Genomic DNA, 16,147 nt, shown 5'->3' on the forward strand with positions numbered 1-16,147 from the left:
AGGGAATTTGACCAAGATAGGATGCCACCTATCTCGACCGGTGCCGCTCGTATAGACTAACCAAGATTGTAACCCTGAGGGCATCTTCAACGCGGAGACCCAAATCGGACATGTCGGGCCGTCCGGATGTGGCTTTTTGGGTGGCCGCGCGGACACGCGGACATGGGGCGGTGGCCGACAGTCTGTTTGGGTTGCCCACGTCCAACCCGCCGACGCATCGCAAATTTTGAAGTACCAAAAAATAAAGAAAAAAATTTAAAAAATAATAACATAACATACTTCATTAAAACATATGCCCTATTTTGGGCAAATTTATACAAAAGAAAGCTCTATATGGGCTTTTAAATAACAAAAAAAACCTAGCTTGGGTTTGGGGTGGACATATGTGATACAATGGAGAAAGCTCTATATGGACTTGGCTATCGATACAATATACAAGTGTTAAAGTATTTTTTTATTCATCAAAATGATGTTATTCTATAGTTTTAGTTTCAGCAATTTTACATAATAAAATTCTGTCTGAATTCGAGCAAATATTGAAGGATAAAAGTGGCATTCGATGTGGATTAGCTTGGATTAGCTTGTGTTAATTACTTGATGCACTGTAGTGTCTGTTTGTTTTACTACCTTTGAATATCTTATTAAAAGGTTCGTTAAGCATGTATCAAAGAAATATCATACTAGATGTTTGACATGTTGGCTCGCTTAGAATTTGGAATTCTACAATGTGTGAGGTGGCAACAAGTGTTTTGTCCGATAACCCTTTTTATTGGTCTCTCAAAGTGGTAGTATACTTTGTTCAGATGTCGGCGTTCCTTTGGCCCCCTCCAATGCTCGTAGTCTTCGCTACATGGTACAAAGATCTATTCATTTTTACAATTTTTGGTTAATATATTGGCGGTCTTTTTCGCAAAAAAAGTTGTTTTCCATTTTGGTTCATAAATATTCAGCGAGTGTCCAAGGTCATATGACAACAAGATGTTTATCATGTTGACAAACTTAGGACCACTCAGGGCCAGTCCATACATATTCACGGCCCTAGGGGGGAGACACAAAAAAGGCTCTTGCTGACAAAAACAAAATAGTGTAGAATGCACTGTATTTCAAAAGCAACGCAATACATGTATAGCATATATTGATGGTATTTTAACTACCAAACTCACACCACACATTATTTATTTTTAACCTACTTTTGGAGCCCTTATTCTCTTCTAGGCAAGAATCCGTCATCGAACGGTCAAAGAACTAGATCATGGAACAATATAGTTGTGCAGATGATCGATCTTCCAAATGCCACAAAAATACCATTAATTCATCTGCAAAGCAAACGTGGTCCAATACTCTGATACAAGATGATCGATCATGGATCCCTTTTTCTAATTTTTTATTCTTGGGCCCAATACTCTCATACAAGGTATCCTTGTACTGAAATAATAGTTGGGCCCCGCCTCGCGAGGTCCTAGGGCGGTCGCCCCACCTTATGGGCTGACACTTGACAACACTTTAATTAGAAGGTTGTATTACCGTTCTTTTCAATGTACTAATTCAATCCTCTCGAAATGATGCGACTAAATTGGGAAAACCAATGACTATGTCTCGAACAACCCAAATCTAACGATTGTGCCAAATGTCGCGGTTATAAAAATGGAAAGTGTTGTTGATCACATCACCCGCAGGATCATGTCGCGCCGGTCCTTCTCCTATTGCTGGCGAGATGTGTCTGTCACGGGGCCTACTAAATTACTCCCTTCCGTAAGGACACCTTTCTCATTCCTCTCATTTTCTGTGCAACTTTTCCCCAATACGGTTACGGACATGGTAGAGAGTGCACATGTCACGCAATTTCCTAGAAACACGCTTTCTCCATGATTTATAAATAAAACCATAAACGGCCGAACCGATATAAACTGATGAAGAGACCCTCTTACACAATAGATCAAAAATAAACCACACAGTACAAGCATACCAAAATTGCCACCGAGGACACCGGAACGAGAGTGAAGAAGATCGGAGCTCCACGACGACGCCCCCAGGTGACGTGGGGTAACCACGACAATGCCCATACGTGACAGACTTGGGTTTTGGGGGAAGAAGCGTGATGGTGATTTCAACGGCGTACAAACACAACTCAGAGGGAACAAACGAGGTTTTACTAAGCTCTAGGCCTCCGATGGAGAAAACCCTTTGTGTTGCTTGTCTGCTTGTGTTATTGATGAGGTTACAAAGATCACCTAGATTGGCTATGGTGAGATCGATCTAGCGTAGCTATGGTTTGATGTGCGTCCCTTCTATCTTAGGTCTCGCCCGACGGCCCCTCCTGGCTTTTATAAACGAAGCCAGGTCTCACGTTATTGAGTCCAGGTACATTACAATAGTTCAAACTCCCCTTTTGATGTCTTGTTCTAGTGATACACGTTGAATCTATGGGCCATGAGATGTTTTTCGTGTCCCAACTCTTGATCCAGCGGGGAGATCTCCATGGGGCTTTGCTTGGACCATACAAGGTATATCAATTCGAAAGACCCATTTAGGTATAACCATATCAATATCCCCCGAGTATCTAGGAGGGTCGGATACCTAGAGGTTGGAGCTCAATTTATGTAAGTCACCGACTAAATTATGGTAGCACAACATGTTAGGGAAGAACACAAAGGTTCTCATGTCCAGTGAGAGACAAGATGATCTATGTGCCAAATCAGTGGCACAAGTCCAAATGAAACTTGTGAACCAATTTTCATAACCACAAATTGCAAATAGCGATTACATTGGTGGTGCTTCAGTATCTGATTGTTTATTCACAAAGCAAATCAAGAATTTGATCGGGATCACATTCACAATAAGATAAGGCAGTATAATAGCTCTCTTCTCCACGATCACTTTGAGCACTATCTTACAATTGAACAATCTAATCTCGTCGTCGTCCGTTGCATCACTAGGTCTATCGTCTCCACCTTGTTGGGACGTTCTTAGGCATATGGTCTTTGTTTACCCTAGCGTCAGGCATACGACTAACTTCGTTTTTGGAGGTCACGTCCATGATATTGTCTGAAGAGCTAGTTCTAGCCCCAAGGAGAGTCCAAACTATATATTCATACCAAATATTTTTACCGCCACTAACTTTTAACTAGTTTTAGTGCAGATTTATCATTACAATGTTAAATAGTATGTTGCCAATAGTATCTAACACATAGTTCTATTTATAATAGAAAAGCCTGGTTTCATAGCTACGCAATTCAAACTGCTATTGCTACAATGTACACTTGTTAAAGTATAAATTTGTTGATTTATCAAAATAGTGTTATTCTCTAGTTTTAGTTTCAGCAATTTTACATAATAAAAGTATGTGTGAATAAGAGCAAATATTGAAGGATAAAATGGCATTCTGTATGGATTATCTTGTGTTAATTACTAGATGCACTGTAGTGTGTTTGTACCTTTTTAGTGCCTTTGAATATCTTGTTAAAAGGTTTTGCTAAGCATGTGTCAAAGAAATATCATACTAGATGTTTGATAAGTCGACTGGCTTAGAGTTGGGAATTCCAGAATTGTGTGAGGTGGCAACAAGTGTTTTGTTCTAGAACCACCTTCTATCGGTCTCCCTAAGTGGTAGTATACATCGTTCGGACACCGGCTCGCCTTCGTCCCGCTCTGGTGCTCGAATTCTTCGTTAGGTGGTCTAAGGATTTATTTATATTTATTATTATTATTGGTTAATAGATCGGTGGTTCTTTTTGCAAAAAAATAAATCTATTTGGGTTCACAAATATTTAGAGAGTGTCCATGGTCACATGACAACAAAATTTCTGTCATGTAGACAAACTTAGGACAACCCTTCAACTAAAAGGTTGTATTACCGCTCTTTTCAATATCCTGATTCAATCCTCGCGACTAAATTGGTAAAACTAATGACTATATCTCAACACCCCAAATCTAAGGATTGTGCTTATGAAAAAGGAAAACATTGTTGATCACACGTGGGGTCACGTTGCGCCCGTCCTCATGTTGCTAGCGACATGTGTCTATCATGGAGCCCACTAAACTGCTCCCTTTCGTGTGAACGCCTTTCTCCTCTTCTCATTTTATGCGACTTTTCCCCAATACTGACATGTTAGAGAGTGCACACACCACGCGATTTCATGGCCACGCGATGCCGCCTTTGGTGGTTGTCGCGTCGCCATTCTTCGGTGCATTGGGTGGCTTCCTTGGGGAGCTTCGTCTACGACGTCGCGTTGTTGCCGGCGTGCTCGGGCGCAGGCCGAGCTGCTCTCCCGGGCTCTTCTTGTGCCGCTATCGTCGTGGCTGCTTCGTCCTCGACTCTCATCATGGCCTTGTGATTGAGATCGGCTCCCCCACGGATCTCTACTGGCTACAATAAATACCTCTCTCTCTCTCTCTCTCTAGTCCTCTACTGCCTCTCGTGCCAGAGTTTTCCTATGTCGACCATGAATTGCTCCTCTGTTCTAGAGTTCTAGGCTACGGTTGATCTAGTTGAGCATGCTTAGGTCCTTAATTCGCTATGTTACGTTGTATACTGTAGTTCTTGGTCATAGTTAAGTTGAATTACTTCTTAATTGGCTAGGTTTGCTTTGGAATTGCAAGTGCTAGCTGAAGCTGGGTTCAATCTGCCGGTGTTAACTCAAACTGATGATTCACTTGAGGAAGGTGATATTAGTTTGGTACAATTGAATTGGTACAGATGTTTTTTCATTTAATGGAGTGGATTATCATCTTTTGATGAGCATAATTATGCAATGTTTAGTGTCTCTTGTTAGACAGGTGATGCTCCCTTAAGAAGAATAATTGGACATTCTAATATTGTTCTTTAGTTCCTGTGTGGGTTTCTTCTCTCCAGGGCCTATGTTCACTAGCTTAACTTTTCTGTGGTGACTCCTAATTGAGTGTGCAGAGATGATTGCCTCCGTTGATTGATATGTTACCTACGGCCGAAGTATATAGAAGTATAGGAAACTGAAAATGGGGTCGGTAATGTTATTTTTTCAAGCAAGGAGCTGACCATCGTGGTCGATGGTAGCAATGTGAAAAGCTATCTTCCAATACTGAAAAGAGGCGCACATCTTGTGTACGCGGTACTTGGGGAGCCCATGGTATGTGCCCTTGAATGCCGCCTCCATAGTACTGAATCTTGCCGGCACCAGCTTCTTCATCGTGATGGTGGCGGAGTTTGGCAGGCAGCGAAGCTTGACGTAGCGGACCCGTCGTCCCTACCTGCAGTGATGCACCGGTGCCCACCGCCACCGTCTGTATTGCCAGTCTGCTAGAGGCTTGGCGTGTTAAGCTTCAGAGAGATGCGCCAAGGTACAGGTATGGCTACAGTAGTCACGGGCCTACTAGGACAACGGAACGGCCCTTGTCGTGTCTGTCCGTGCTGCCGTGTGCCGTGCGGCCGTGCCACGCTACCCGCCGCGACTCCGCCCACAAGGTACATGCACTCGCATGATATGGGTCCCCGACCAGGGCCGGTCCATACTTATACGAGGCCCAGGTGCAAAATGAAAGCAAGGGGCCCTCATTCACATGCAATTTATTGAAAGACTATATTTCAAGCTAAAAAATATCATATTTTATTAACAAAGTAATATTGAGTACATAACATAGATCTATGATCTTTTGACTTTAAAAATGACAGCACAACAACACATACTAATTATTTGTCAAGATTGTTTGGGTAAGCTTGAAATATATCAGCATATAACACCAAGCTTTTTACTAATTATATAATATTGTGCAAGTTAAAAAGATGCAATATCAACCTAGAACGAGGTGAGCTAGTCACAGGCTCACTACATTTTCCTATGTGAGAGAGAACCAGAGAGCAGCAATAACGTAAAAACCACAAGAAACTATTAGACAGGCGCTTAGCAGCAAACAAATAGTAGATCGTCATGTGCAGCCGTGACCAAAAATATTAAAAGTGAAAAGTTGTTGTTCATCGACACTTTGATTTTCTAAATTTAGCTATCCCTACCTAATTCCCAGTTGGTTGTTGTTCAACAATTACTATGGTTGATTGCAGAGTCCCTCGAAGAACTACCAGCTCTAAAAAACTGAATAGCTCCTTTCTATGTAGATCTCGACCGCATGAGCTCAAGAAGATAAGAGGGGACGAGGGGGACGAGGCGGCCAACACAACTTTACCTCTCTAATCCGAGCTATTTGATTGGAAACTAATAGAACCCGTTGAGAATTGAAGGGAAGAAGTTTAGGGAACGATGGAGCTGCGTCCATTAAGACTGGCCTGGATCTTGGAAGGTGCATCAGCGACGGGGCTGTTCTGGAAATTTGGGGGACGAGGAGATGAGTCGTCAGTTGAGATGGAAGAAGAGATCGATTGATATTTTTTCCTTCAGGAGAGATAGAAGTGAAGCCATGGATCGATTGGTGTGCTCCCGTGCGTGCTGATCAGCGTGGGCTCTACATGGGAATTTTACTTAGAACTACTACCTGGGTTGGGGCCCCTGGCTCGCTGGGGCCCAGTGCGGGCGCACTGTTTGCCCGGCCTGTGGGCCGGCCCTGTCCCCGACAGGCTGGGCTACCCGTTATCAACGCCGACGGTGCCCGCTCCGTGCACGCACGTCCCGGTCAGTCAATACCCCACCTCCGCATCCACTGTCCACCGCAGTACCGCGCCCGCCCCGTCTATCCCCCACCCGTATACGTCTCGCCTTACGTGCACCACTGCTTTCCTTTGCCCGCCTGCTCCGCTATCCCCATCTTGCCCTTTGGCTTAGGGTGTCAAAAGGATCCTTGTATAATACCATGATACCACTTCACAAAATTTAAATTGTTAATGTCAAAAACGTGATAATCTACCTTAACACCTTACTTTGGCTTTCAAGTAGATCTTCAGTAAAACACGTCAGACATGGAGCTGGTTTTTTGAGCGATTCATAATATTTGGAGCACAAGTTGTGGATGTGGGAAAAATGTAATAATCTACCAATACGAAAGATCTCACATCGAAATACCAGGTATTTTGGGCTTCGCAGCAATGACAAAATCTGACATTTTAAGTAGTGAGCAGTGCAAATCTTCAAATCTTCCTATTGCGTCCGATTTCTCAATTTTTTTATACGAAAAGGGCATAGCGTGGCTCCATTTCTAAAACCAAATCATTACAGAGCAGGTGGAAGATTCCACATTCCTGGCTGCATAACAAGGAACATACCTGGCACTCCTAAGTCCTAACCCATAGACTGCATCATCACCCGAGAGAAATCCCCCGGGGAAGCGTTGGATTTGGTTGCAGGAGTTTACCTTGCATCTGAGGCTACGCACCTGTATTCGGCCCACCACCACTCCCCGTCTTCCCACGAGGGGGTTGCCCATGTCCGGCTGCACCACAACCACCTCCAAATCTTCCACCGCCCCTTCCCCCACTAGCCATCTTGACCACCTCAACAAAAGATTTCTTCCCACTCTCAGCTCCCCACAAATTAGCAAAGTTAATCTTCGTGGAAATCGAGAGGTATTTCCACGAACAGGAAAGCAATTTGTAAGGGTGAACGATCTTTTGGCCACTAGGTCCTTCATAACCGAAACTAGTGTCGGGACAAAAGCCAAAACCCTACATCTCTTCTCAGTTCTCCATGGAAAGTTTATCGAGGATAGTACCTCCTTATTACCAGGAGAACACACATAATAAAACTACGCTTTCTACCTTCCCCCATCAATGGCCCTGATAGCATCAGGTGCCTCGCATCCGCGGTTGATGACTCAAGGAGATGGGGTGTCTCTAAGCAGTGGGCCCCTTCCACGAGGACCCAACCACCCCCGGCCACGGCTCTCATCCCTGCGTAATGGAGGTCTGGCCCTCGTCGGTGATGGGAAGCAGCTACGAATTCGCTCCACCCGTAGTCGTCGACTCGAAATCGCACATAGATCTGAATCTCCCAGATCAGAAATCCTTCAGGAAGAAGGCACTCCTTCACTCCGGGCCCCAACCTGCTGAGGTGAAGGTTGCGCCGGCGAGAGAGGGCCTCACAACGGTGCCGAATCCCTCAGGGCAAGTTTTCCAGCTCCTTGAGACCTCCTTCCGCCCATTTCCTCATCGGATTGGACACATCCTTGAACTCAAACATAGCTTGTGCCGCCGCGATCTGCTCGTCGATCCCTTGCCCTAACAACTGCGGGCGCCATCCCACCGGCTTTGCCATCCGCTTGACCGCCCACGACGAGGCAAGGCACACCTGGAGGAGCAGCAGCTTCTGCCTCAGATTTGCTTGCCTTCGTTCCTCTGCTCGTCGCTCCTCCTCGCGTTGCCTCGCCGTCGCCTTGGATTCCTTCATCGAGGTCGCGAAGCGGATGAAACCCGCAACCTTTGGCTCCTTATTCGCCATCTCCGATCTCTGATGGCCTCACCGGCGAGTATTGGTGGCGGTGGACGCGGGTGGAAATCGCCTATTCGCGATAGCAGGCATGAGAGAGTTTTCGAGGATAAATATTACCTGCTGCTGATTTGTCACTTTTGTTAAGCCAAAGAATCTAAGGTATTTGGGGTGGACATTTTGTATATGGGTACAATACTACATTATCTGTATCCAGATTGTTTGAAAACTTTTAAATCATTGAAATCTTGTTTTCAAATTTTGAAGAATACCGTGCTCTGTGACACCGAAGCTCCGGCTCTCAAGCGCAGTCAACAGGTCAATACACTACCACATCGTATATGCGTATGTGGCGAGCAATCTATACAGACAAAAAAGAAGATCGATACACATGCTAGCAGTAATTTTTGTCAACCTAAACTTTTGCTCCAGGCTAACTCTAGAATATGTGGGGGCTGGAAGAAATGCTCCACGGTGTGCACATAGCAGCCGCCGCAGTGGAATTTAGCGAGGGGCGGAAAGCGGCAAGCGTCGGATGGCGCGGCACGCGGGCGGGGCCCACAGCAAGGAGAAGCTTGCCGCCGCGCGAATCACTGCCTCCCGATGCCCGCCCTTCCGCCCACCGCTGTCGGCCGCCCGAGACCACGCCCGGTCCTCGCGCTCCCGCCCATCCCATGCGCCCGCCCCAACACGCGGCCCCCGTCCCAGCCAACCGAAACGCGGCGCGCCCCGCGCAGGTCCAGGCCCGCGGCCCGCGATCCCGCAGCGGATCCCGGCCGGCAGCGGAGCGGGGACCGGCGGCCGGCCGCGCGCGCGCACCCACACGCGTCGTACAGGCGTCGCCCGCACGCACACGTTATTCTCGAGGAGCTACGGCTATGGTCGCCATTCCGTCCTAGCCAGCGCCGCGGATCGGATCGGATCGGACCGACCGACGCTGCTGCCGCCTCCCCCGCCGCGCGACTCTCGCGTCCCGTCCACACTTGTCTCCCGTGCCCACGCCCGTCGTCTCAGATCTGAGCCGTCTCTTTCGCGAGCTGTCACCGTGTGAAGAAGGGTTTGAAAATAATGCTTCCTGGCCGCCGCTTGACAGCTGCCCCATGAGCAGTAATTACGTGCGCAAATCTACTCCGCCGTTTGTTTCCAGCTCTGGCGGGGATTCAGATGTGATAAGTGAAACCAATTACTGCTCGCAATCAACCTCCCATGAGTCTGTGTCCGGAAGTATCCATGCGGGAGGGGATGGATGTTTAATTCAGCAAACCATTCATTGTCTTGTCGCACAGATGGCAGCACAAAACCGATGACTGAAACCGAGCGGCGCCATTCAATTCAGTGAATAAATATTTCCCAGCTTTGCATCTACACCTTTTCGGACAAAAGATGTTCTAGTAGAGACAGATTTTCTGAATAACCATCATGATCTTATGAAATACTCCTTGTTGGTACACACATAGTTCAAGGTTCACATCACCCTCAACGCCGGTTTCATCCGTCTAGACGAGCAGATCTCAGATCGGTACTGTTCTCGGCGAAAAAAAAAGCTATGTACAACTCTGGCTGGCAGGCTCCTCCGTCGGTCTCAGGCAACTAAACAAAAATACAGGGGAGAGGACCGAAGCAAAAGAAAAGAAAGCGTTCCTGATCAAGGAAACAAAACGAGAAAACTACAGAATCATCGTCGTCTAGCATCTGTCTAATTCTCCGCAGGCGGCGGCTCGTTCAGATCCAGATCAAACGAGGCCGCCCTGCGCGCGGTGGCCGCGGGGGGCGACGGGGACAGATCGACCACCGACGAGGAGTCGGAGTCGCTCTGCGCCACCGGCAGCGCCGTCTTCAGCGCGCGGTGGTACCCTGCCGCGGCGGCGGCCGCCTGCTCGTAGAAGAAGTACGGGTGCATGGGCGGGCCCGGGCGGGAAACGGGGTACCCGTTGAACGGGAACCGCATGGCGCCGCCGCCGGCCGCCGCGCGGTGGAAGAGGTCCAGGTCGAGGGCGGGCGGCAGCGGCAGGGCCTGCATGGGCGCCTGGCCGCCGCCGCTCGAGTCCACGGTGCTGTTGCTGCTGGGGCTCCCTCCGCCTCCGAGGAGAGGGGACGACAACGAGGAGGAAGGGAAGGGGAAGTTGGTCTTGGCCTTGGACCCGCGGAAGTCGCGGGCGGCGGCGTCGTAGGCGCGGGCCGCCTCCTCGGCGGTGTCGTACGTGCCGAGCCACACCCGGCTCTTCTTCGCCGGGTCGCGGATCTCCGCCGCGTACCGGCCCCACGGCCGCTTCCGGACGCCCCGGTAGTGCGGGCCGCCGGCGACGGGGCCGACCCCGCCGCCGACGCCGAGACCGAGCCCGGTGGGCGGGGCCACGGGCGCCTTCTCCGCCGCCCTGGGCGCCATTCGTGCCGAGCAGGTGGTACAAGTGGCGTGCGCGTATGTTTTTGGTAGAGGGTGTGTAGGGAGGGAGGGAGCGGCCAGGATAAGGCAGGCGAGGAGGGGGGCGGTGGGCATTTATAGGTGGGCGGGGGGTTAAAAAAGGGAAGTGAGTAGGGGAAAAGGGGAGCGAGCGGTGGAGCGCCGCGAGAGGGAATAAAACTCGGCGCAGTCAGCGACCGCTTTGACTGTCCTCTCCTCGCCGCCGCCCCCACCTCGTCTTTTGCGTGCCGGCGTTAAAATTAGGCGGCCGCGTTTTTTCACTTCAGCCCACCTACAGAGTTGCAAATTACACAATGGAGAATTCCGGGTGCCATCCGACGGTTTTGCTTTAGGTTCTCTACTTTGCGTTACCGGTCATTTTTTCCCTGCAAAAAAAACCTCATTATTATGCAGTAGCAGATAGCCCTACCAAAAAAATCACTAAATAGCCCAAAGATTTGCCTTTGCAAGATTGTAAGCAACTAGTATATTTTAGTAAGTCCATGATCTTACAGAAAAATCCTAAAATAAAAGCAAATTACAAAGAGGTCCTTTATAGACTCCAACCATGCCGGCGTCAAGCACGAGCCGATGGCGCGTCGGAACCACCGCTTCTACACTGATGGTTTGCATCGGAAGAAGCCCCCTGCAACCGGGAAACGGGGATCCCCCGCCCTCCCGCCGACGTAGCGGCCGACGGAGGCGAGGAATCCCCCGCTTCGGTGGATGCGAGGATGGGTCAGACGGGGAAGATCACAAATTCGCCCTCAGCAATGTAGCGGAAGAGGGGAGAGACATCGAGACTCGTCTCATACTTTTAGTCTGGCTTGCACATTTAAAATTAAAGGCATGTAAATGATTATTCACATTTTTAAGATTTTTGTATGTCACATGATTGCGCATCAAGTAGGTGTGCACTGTAGCATGCCTTGCAAGTGAGTTAGATGTTAATCCATTCAGCTATGTAATTACATTCCATATCTAGAGAGTTGTTAATTTTGTCGTCTTCAACTCACAAAATGCTTCTTTTTTAAATGGATGGTATGTTTAAGGATATATTTAGTATTACAGGTTAATTATTGAGTGGCATTCTATGGAACAAGCATAAATGCCCACAATTTTACGCCCTCTAGGTATGTTGCTACTATAAAAGGATCGTTGTTCACAACATCAAAAAATATTGGTAACCAGCAATAGTTTCTAACTACACAGTTACAAATTGATGGATAGTGCTCGGTAAGAATTTTGGTTTTAACATTCTCGATAATCAACCTTTGCGTAATTTCGCTTTTTAGTTGGAAAAACTATTTGAAATGCATGGATTTGTTAATTAATAGTTTAAGTACTTTGTGTTGCTTACCTTCAAAGTTTTTAGTAATTATCACCTTACAATATCATCTTGTTGCAAAAGAAACCTTTTAACAACAGTAGTAGATAGCAGACAAAAAAACTATTGAAATGTTAATCATGCTTAATTGTGGTCCTTGTGCCTCACATGATTGTGCAACACTAGTTTATTTGGTTAAAAGCATCTTGGCAAGTGTCACCTATTTAGTTTTGATCGACTTTCCCGTAATTTACATATATCTTGCTTTGTCTCGGTCTATGATTTAGTGGCATACAATTATTAACTCTTTTGAGCTACAATTGCTATGTGAAACTTATTTCAAAGCAAATACATCGAGTTATAATACAGGTTTATTATTGTACTATTACTATTTTCAAATGGTTATTTTTTGCATAGCTAGTGGTAGCTTTACCAATGGAAATGCTAATCCACCTCATCTCTCTTTGCTTCTCTCCTTTCTCTCTGCACAGGGAAAAAGGGCTTAGAGAAGAGCATCTCGTTTGACGGCGGCAGATCTGGTAGCTCCTCTCCAGCGGGGGCCTTGGGTTCCTCGAAGGGGAGTGAACTCATGGACGCGTCAAGCGGATTTGTACAAATGTACTCTACGTCTAGCTATGTCGTGTTTAACTCAAAAAATGCTTATTTTCTGATGTGTGGTATATTTTAAGCACAAAGTTGGTATCATTGATTAATTATTGTGTGTCATTCCATTACAATCATAAATATGCATAATTTTACGCCTTCTAGCAATATAGCTAATATATAAAAAAACTTCTTTTCATAAAGTCAACAAACTAGGTAACTATAAATAGTTTTCCACCTACCGACTTGCTAATTAATGGATGATGTTGGATGATAGTTTTGATTTTCATGTTCTCGATAACTGACCTCGCAGAGGCCCAACATATTTTGCAATGATGTCTTAATATTAAAATTTATTAGGTCGGTAGATAATGACAATCATCAAGAAAAATCAAAGTGTTTGGCATGGACTATATATGGATTTGATTCTGCCTTTGAGTACTCATTGTTTGCATTTCGCGCGTGTCTTGAAGTTGTCTATTAAAATTTTAGCTTTATATTTTTCGGGCTTTATATAACATGCGATACGCGTATAGCACATAAAATATAAAATATAAATTTATATTTTATGTATGCTTTGTAAGTAACTCATTTCTTCTATGACCATTGAATTAAATCTGGTAACATATTATATATTAATATTTTGCTCATTTTACCATAACTTCCATGGAGGTTGATATATAGAAAATATTTGATAACAAGTTACCAGCTTACTGGCTCATATTTTTGTTTATAACATTTTTTAATGTCACTGAGCAAAACAAATTCTGGTGCACCATTTTGTTTGCATGAGTGTTATAATAGTCAATTATGCAAACAACTAGTTATACTAAAGGCATGTAAATGGATAGCATAGTTTTCACACCGGCTAAGCAAACGCTAGTAAAACTGGAATTGTCCAAAAACAATTTCACGGAAATGCTACCTTGTGGGAGTCATCAACCCTTTTGGAAATCCGTTGGTGTCCACAAGTGGATTATGCCCAAATTCATTTAAAGGTGTCCATATCCGACTTTAAAGAATCTGCCGTATAAGGATATATGAATTCAAAGTATTGACCCTTTCATCGTATATGATACAATATAGGAAATAGCTTATCCAAAACTATAATTGCGATTATTTGAGCATTTCAAACCGGGTAATCCAAATGTCGAGTCAAAAGCTAAGGTCGGTATGACAGATAGAGTTTGTATATTTCGAGTTAGAGAATTCATTTGGCTTGCATGTCGGACTATGCATTTTATCACCACATTGTTGATTGTGTAACTACTCAATTTATATTTATATATTCTCGTCAATGCTTGGGTTTTCTCATGACTAATGCCTCTTATCTCCTGAACTAGATGAACCCTCGGAGGAAATGGAAGGTTAGATCTATCTTAACTTTTGCGAGAATTGTCATTATCTGCTCGTGGGAGTATTTATCTGACTAATTTTTGTTTTTGGTATTGGTTCGTCCCGTTTCCTTTTTGAGTCAGTGGTCCGGCGTATCCAAATTCAAATCCGCAATTGATCATTATTCTCTAGTCCGAATCCGGGAAAAAATTTATGGCAGACACGGTACGAGCAAAGTCCAATCCAATCCGTTTAGGGCCCTATGTAAGTACCTTTATTTAAGCACCGGGGAAAGAACATAAGGGCAAACAAATTACATACGTTGTGGTAGTCTTCTAGATGTGTCGAAATCGCTATTTCTATAGTTGGAAAATGACCTACGAGCATCGTAGATTAGATGCTGGAGGTCTTAACAGTAGCAGTGTGCTTAGAACGGGAAATATCTCGAAACGACAGGACTGGAAGCCTTGCATGGTGGTAGCTGAAACGCGTGGCCAGCAAACTCCTCCGCAGGACCTATCGCGTGAAATCCTCCAACCGCGAGGGCAGGAACGCAAAAGCTCCAAGAAACCAGAGGCGGAAGGGAACAGGCGAGGTGGAATGGAAGCAAAGCCGCCGCTGGGTGGACCCGGCCTGGAGCGGCACGTAGCGCGGCGCGGGCGGGCGGGGAAGGCGACGCCATCGCGATCCGTGCCGTGCGTCCGGAGCTGGGGTCGTCGGCATCAGCGGCGCACGGGAGCTCGCACTCGCAGTAATAATTAATAAAGAAAGACACGTGGGCCGCGCGCCACCGCCGCGCTGTCTGTCGCCCTATCCTGTTCCTTCCTGTCATCCAACGCACCGCACGGCGCACGCCGCAGTAATTAACGGATCGTCAAACTCCTCCAGCCGAGCCGCGCCGCGCGGGGGAGTGGGGAGGAACCGTGTCGTGTGGGGAAGGAAGCTGGGTGCCGCGGGATGCGGTGGTGGGGTGGACAGACGCCCCGCGCCGGTCGTCGCGAGGAAGAAAGCGTGAGTTGCTGTTGCGAAAAGCGGACCGAATTTTGTGGAGCTCCTTTCGGCGAGATGGACGCAGGCACTGGGGATTTCAGTGTAATCGCATCCCATGGTGGCATCATTTTACCCCCAAACTTCTTAAACCTATAAGAGAAGAATCTCAAGTAGATATGGTAAAATTTGGAACCACAATACTAGTATACCATTAACCGTAAAATATTACTGTGTGCTACTACTAAAATATGAGGCTATAAAATATGCCCACCATAGTAGATAGAAAGATTATTTTCCCTCTCCTCTTTTTATCCGAATCTCAATACAACAGCCATCACGGAAACACCCGCAGCCATGCGTGGCTATACAAAATCTATGAGTGTCCGCGGCTCTGTGCTGCCGGCGTGTGCATAGTAGGGTAGTTTGGTGCGCTCCTTTGCTGCTATGGTGGGTGATGGTGGCGATGGTGCTGCGAATAAGTCCGTTCCGGTTCTCCCCACGCCGAGGCTGGTCTTTGGAGCAGTTTCGGGGAGCCGGTGGCGGGTGGTTCTCCTGGTGCGGTCGCCGGTGCGAAGGCGGCGGTCGACTGAGGGAGCTTTTGTCCCCTGCCCTCTTCTTCGTCGGCGTTGAGCTCCTCCTGGCTCGACGGCGGAGGTGCTGGGGGTGCGCCGGTGTGGGCTCGGAGCTTGCCGACGAGCTTCGGCCGTGCGTGCGTGTACAGGAGTCTTCGTCAACAGCGGTCTCCCAAGTTGCTGCGTGGGCTGATGCAGGTCGGGGTGGTGGCTTGTGCTACCGGCTCTCTCCTGACCGCCGGAGTGGACCGGGGTGTGTCCCCCGCCGATGTGACTTCATCCTTCTTCAGATCCCGGCGTTCGCGTCGGGTGGATACTGCGGCGACTTCTGCGAGGCGTGGTCCTCTAAAGGTTCGCTCCGGCGACTTTGCTGCGGCCAGTGAAGGTTTCGTCTCTCCGTCCGGCGAGGTGGAGCTGTTGAAGATGGCGGCGGCCGATCTCAGAGGAGCCCGAGGGCTTGATTGCTTTTCCTCTTTTGCAATTTGGAGACTGCTGTCCCAGTGTCTGGTTGGTTCCTGTATTCTCTTGTTTCCTTACTTAATATAATCAGATATATGGTCTCAAAAAAAAAAAA

General features: G+C 47.1%; 1 protein-coding gene across 1 annotated transcript; it reads right to left on the reverse strand.

The window, feature by feature from the left end:
* Positions 1–9,731: 9,731 nt before the first annotated feature.
* On the reverse strand, positions 9,732–10,794 carry LOC124698029 (ethylene-responsive transcription factor 8-like). The gene has a single exon (XM_047230553.1). It carries the CDS (start codon positions 10,729–10,731, stop codon positions 10,042–10,044), a length of 690 nt encoding a protein of 229 aa, XP_047086509.1. The 5' UTR covers positions 10,732–10,794; the 3' UTR covers positions 9,732–10,041.
* Positions 10,795–16,147: the final 5,353 nt, after the last annotated feature.

Source organism: Lolium rigidum, chromosome 3, assembly GCF_022539505.1.
Source record: "Lolium rigidum isolate FL_2022 chromosome 3, APGP_CSIRO_Lrig_0.1, whole genome shotgun sequence".
In the NCBI taxonomy this organism is placed as follows: domain Eukaryota; kingdom Viridiplantae; phylum Streptophyta; class Magnoliopsida; order Poales; family Poaceae; genus Lolium; species Lolium rigidum.

Bases quoted from the DNA above. Each gene is read 5' to 3' on its own strand.
- LOC124698029 (XM_047230553.1), bottom strand. From the start codon at position 10,731: ATGGCGCCCAGGGCGGCGGAGAAGGCGCCCGTGGCCCCGCCCACCGGG.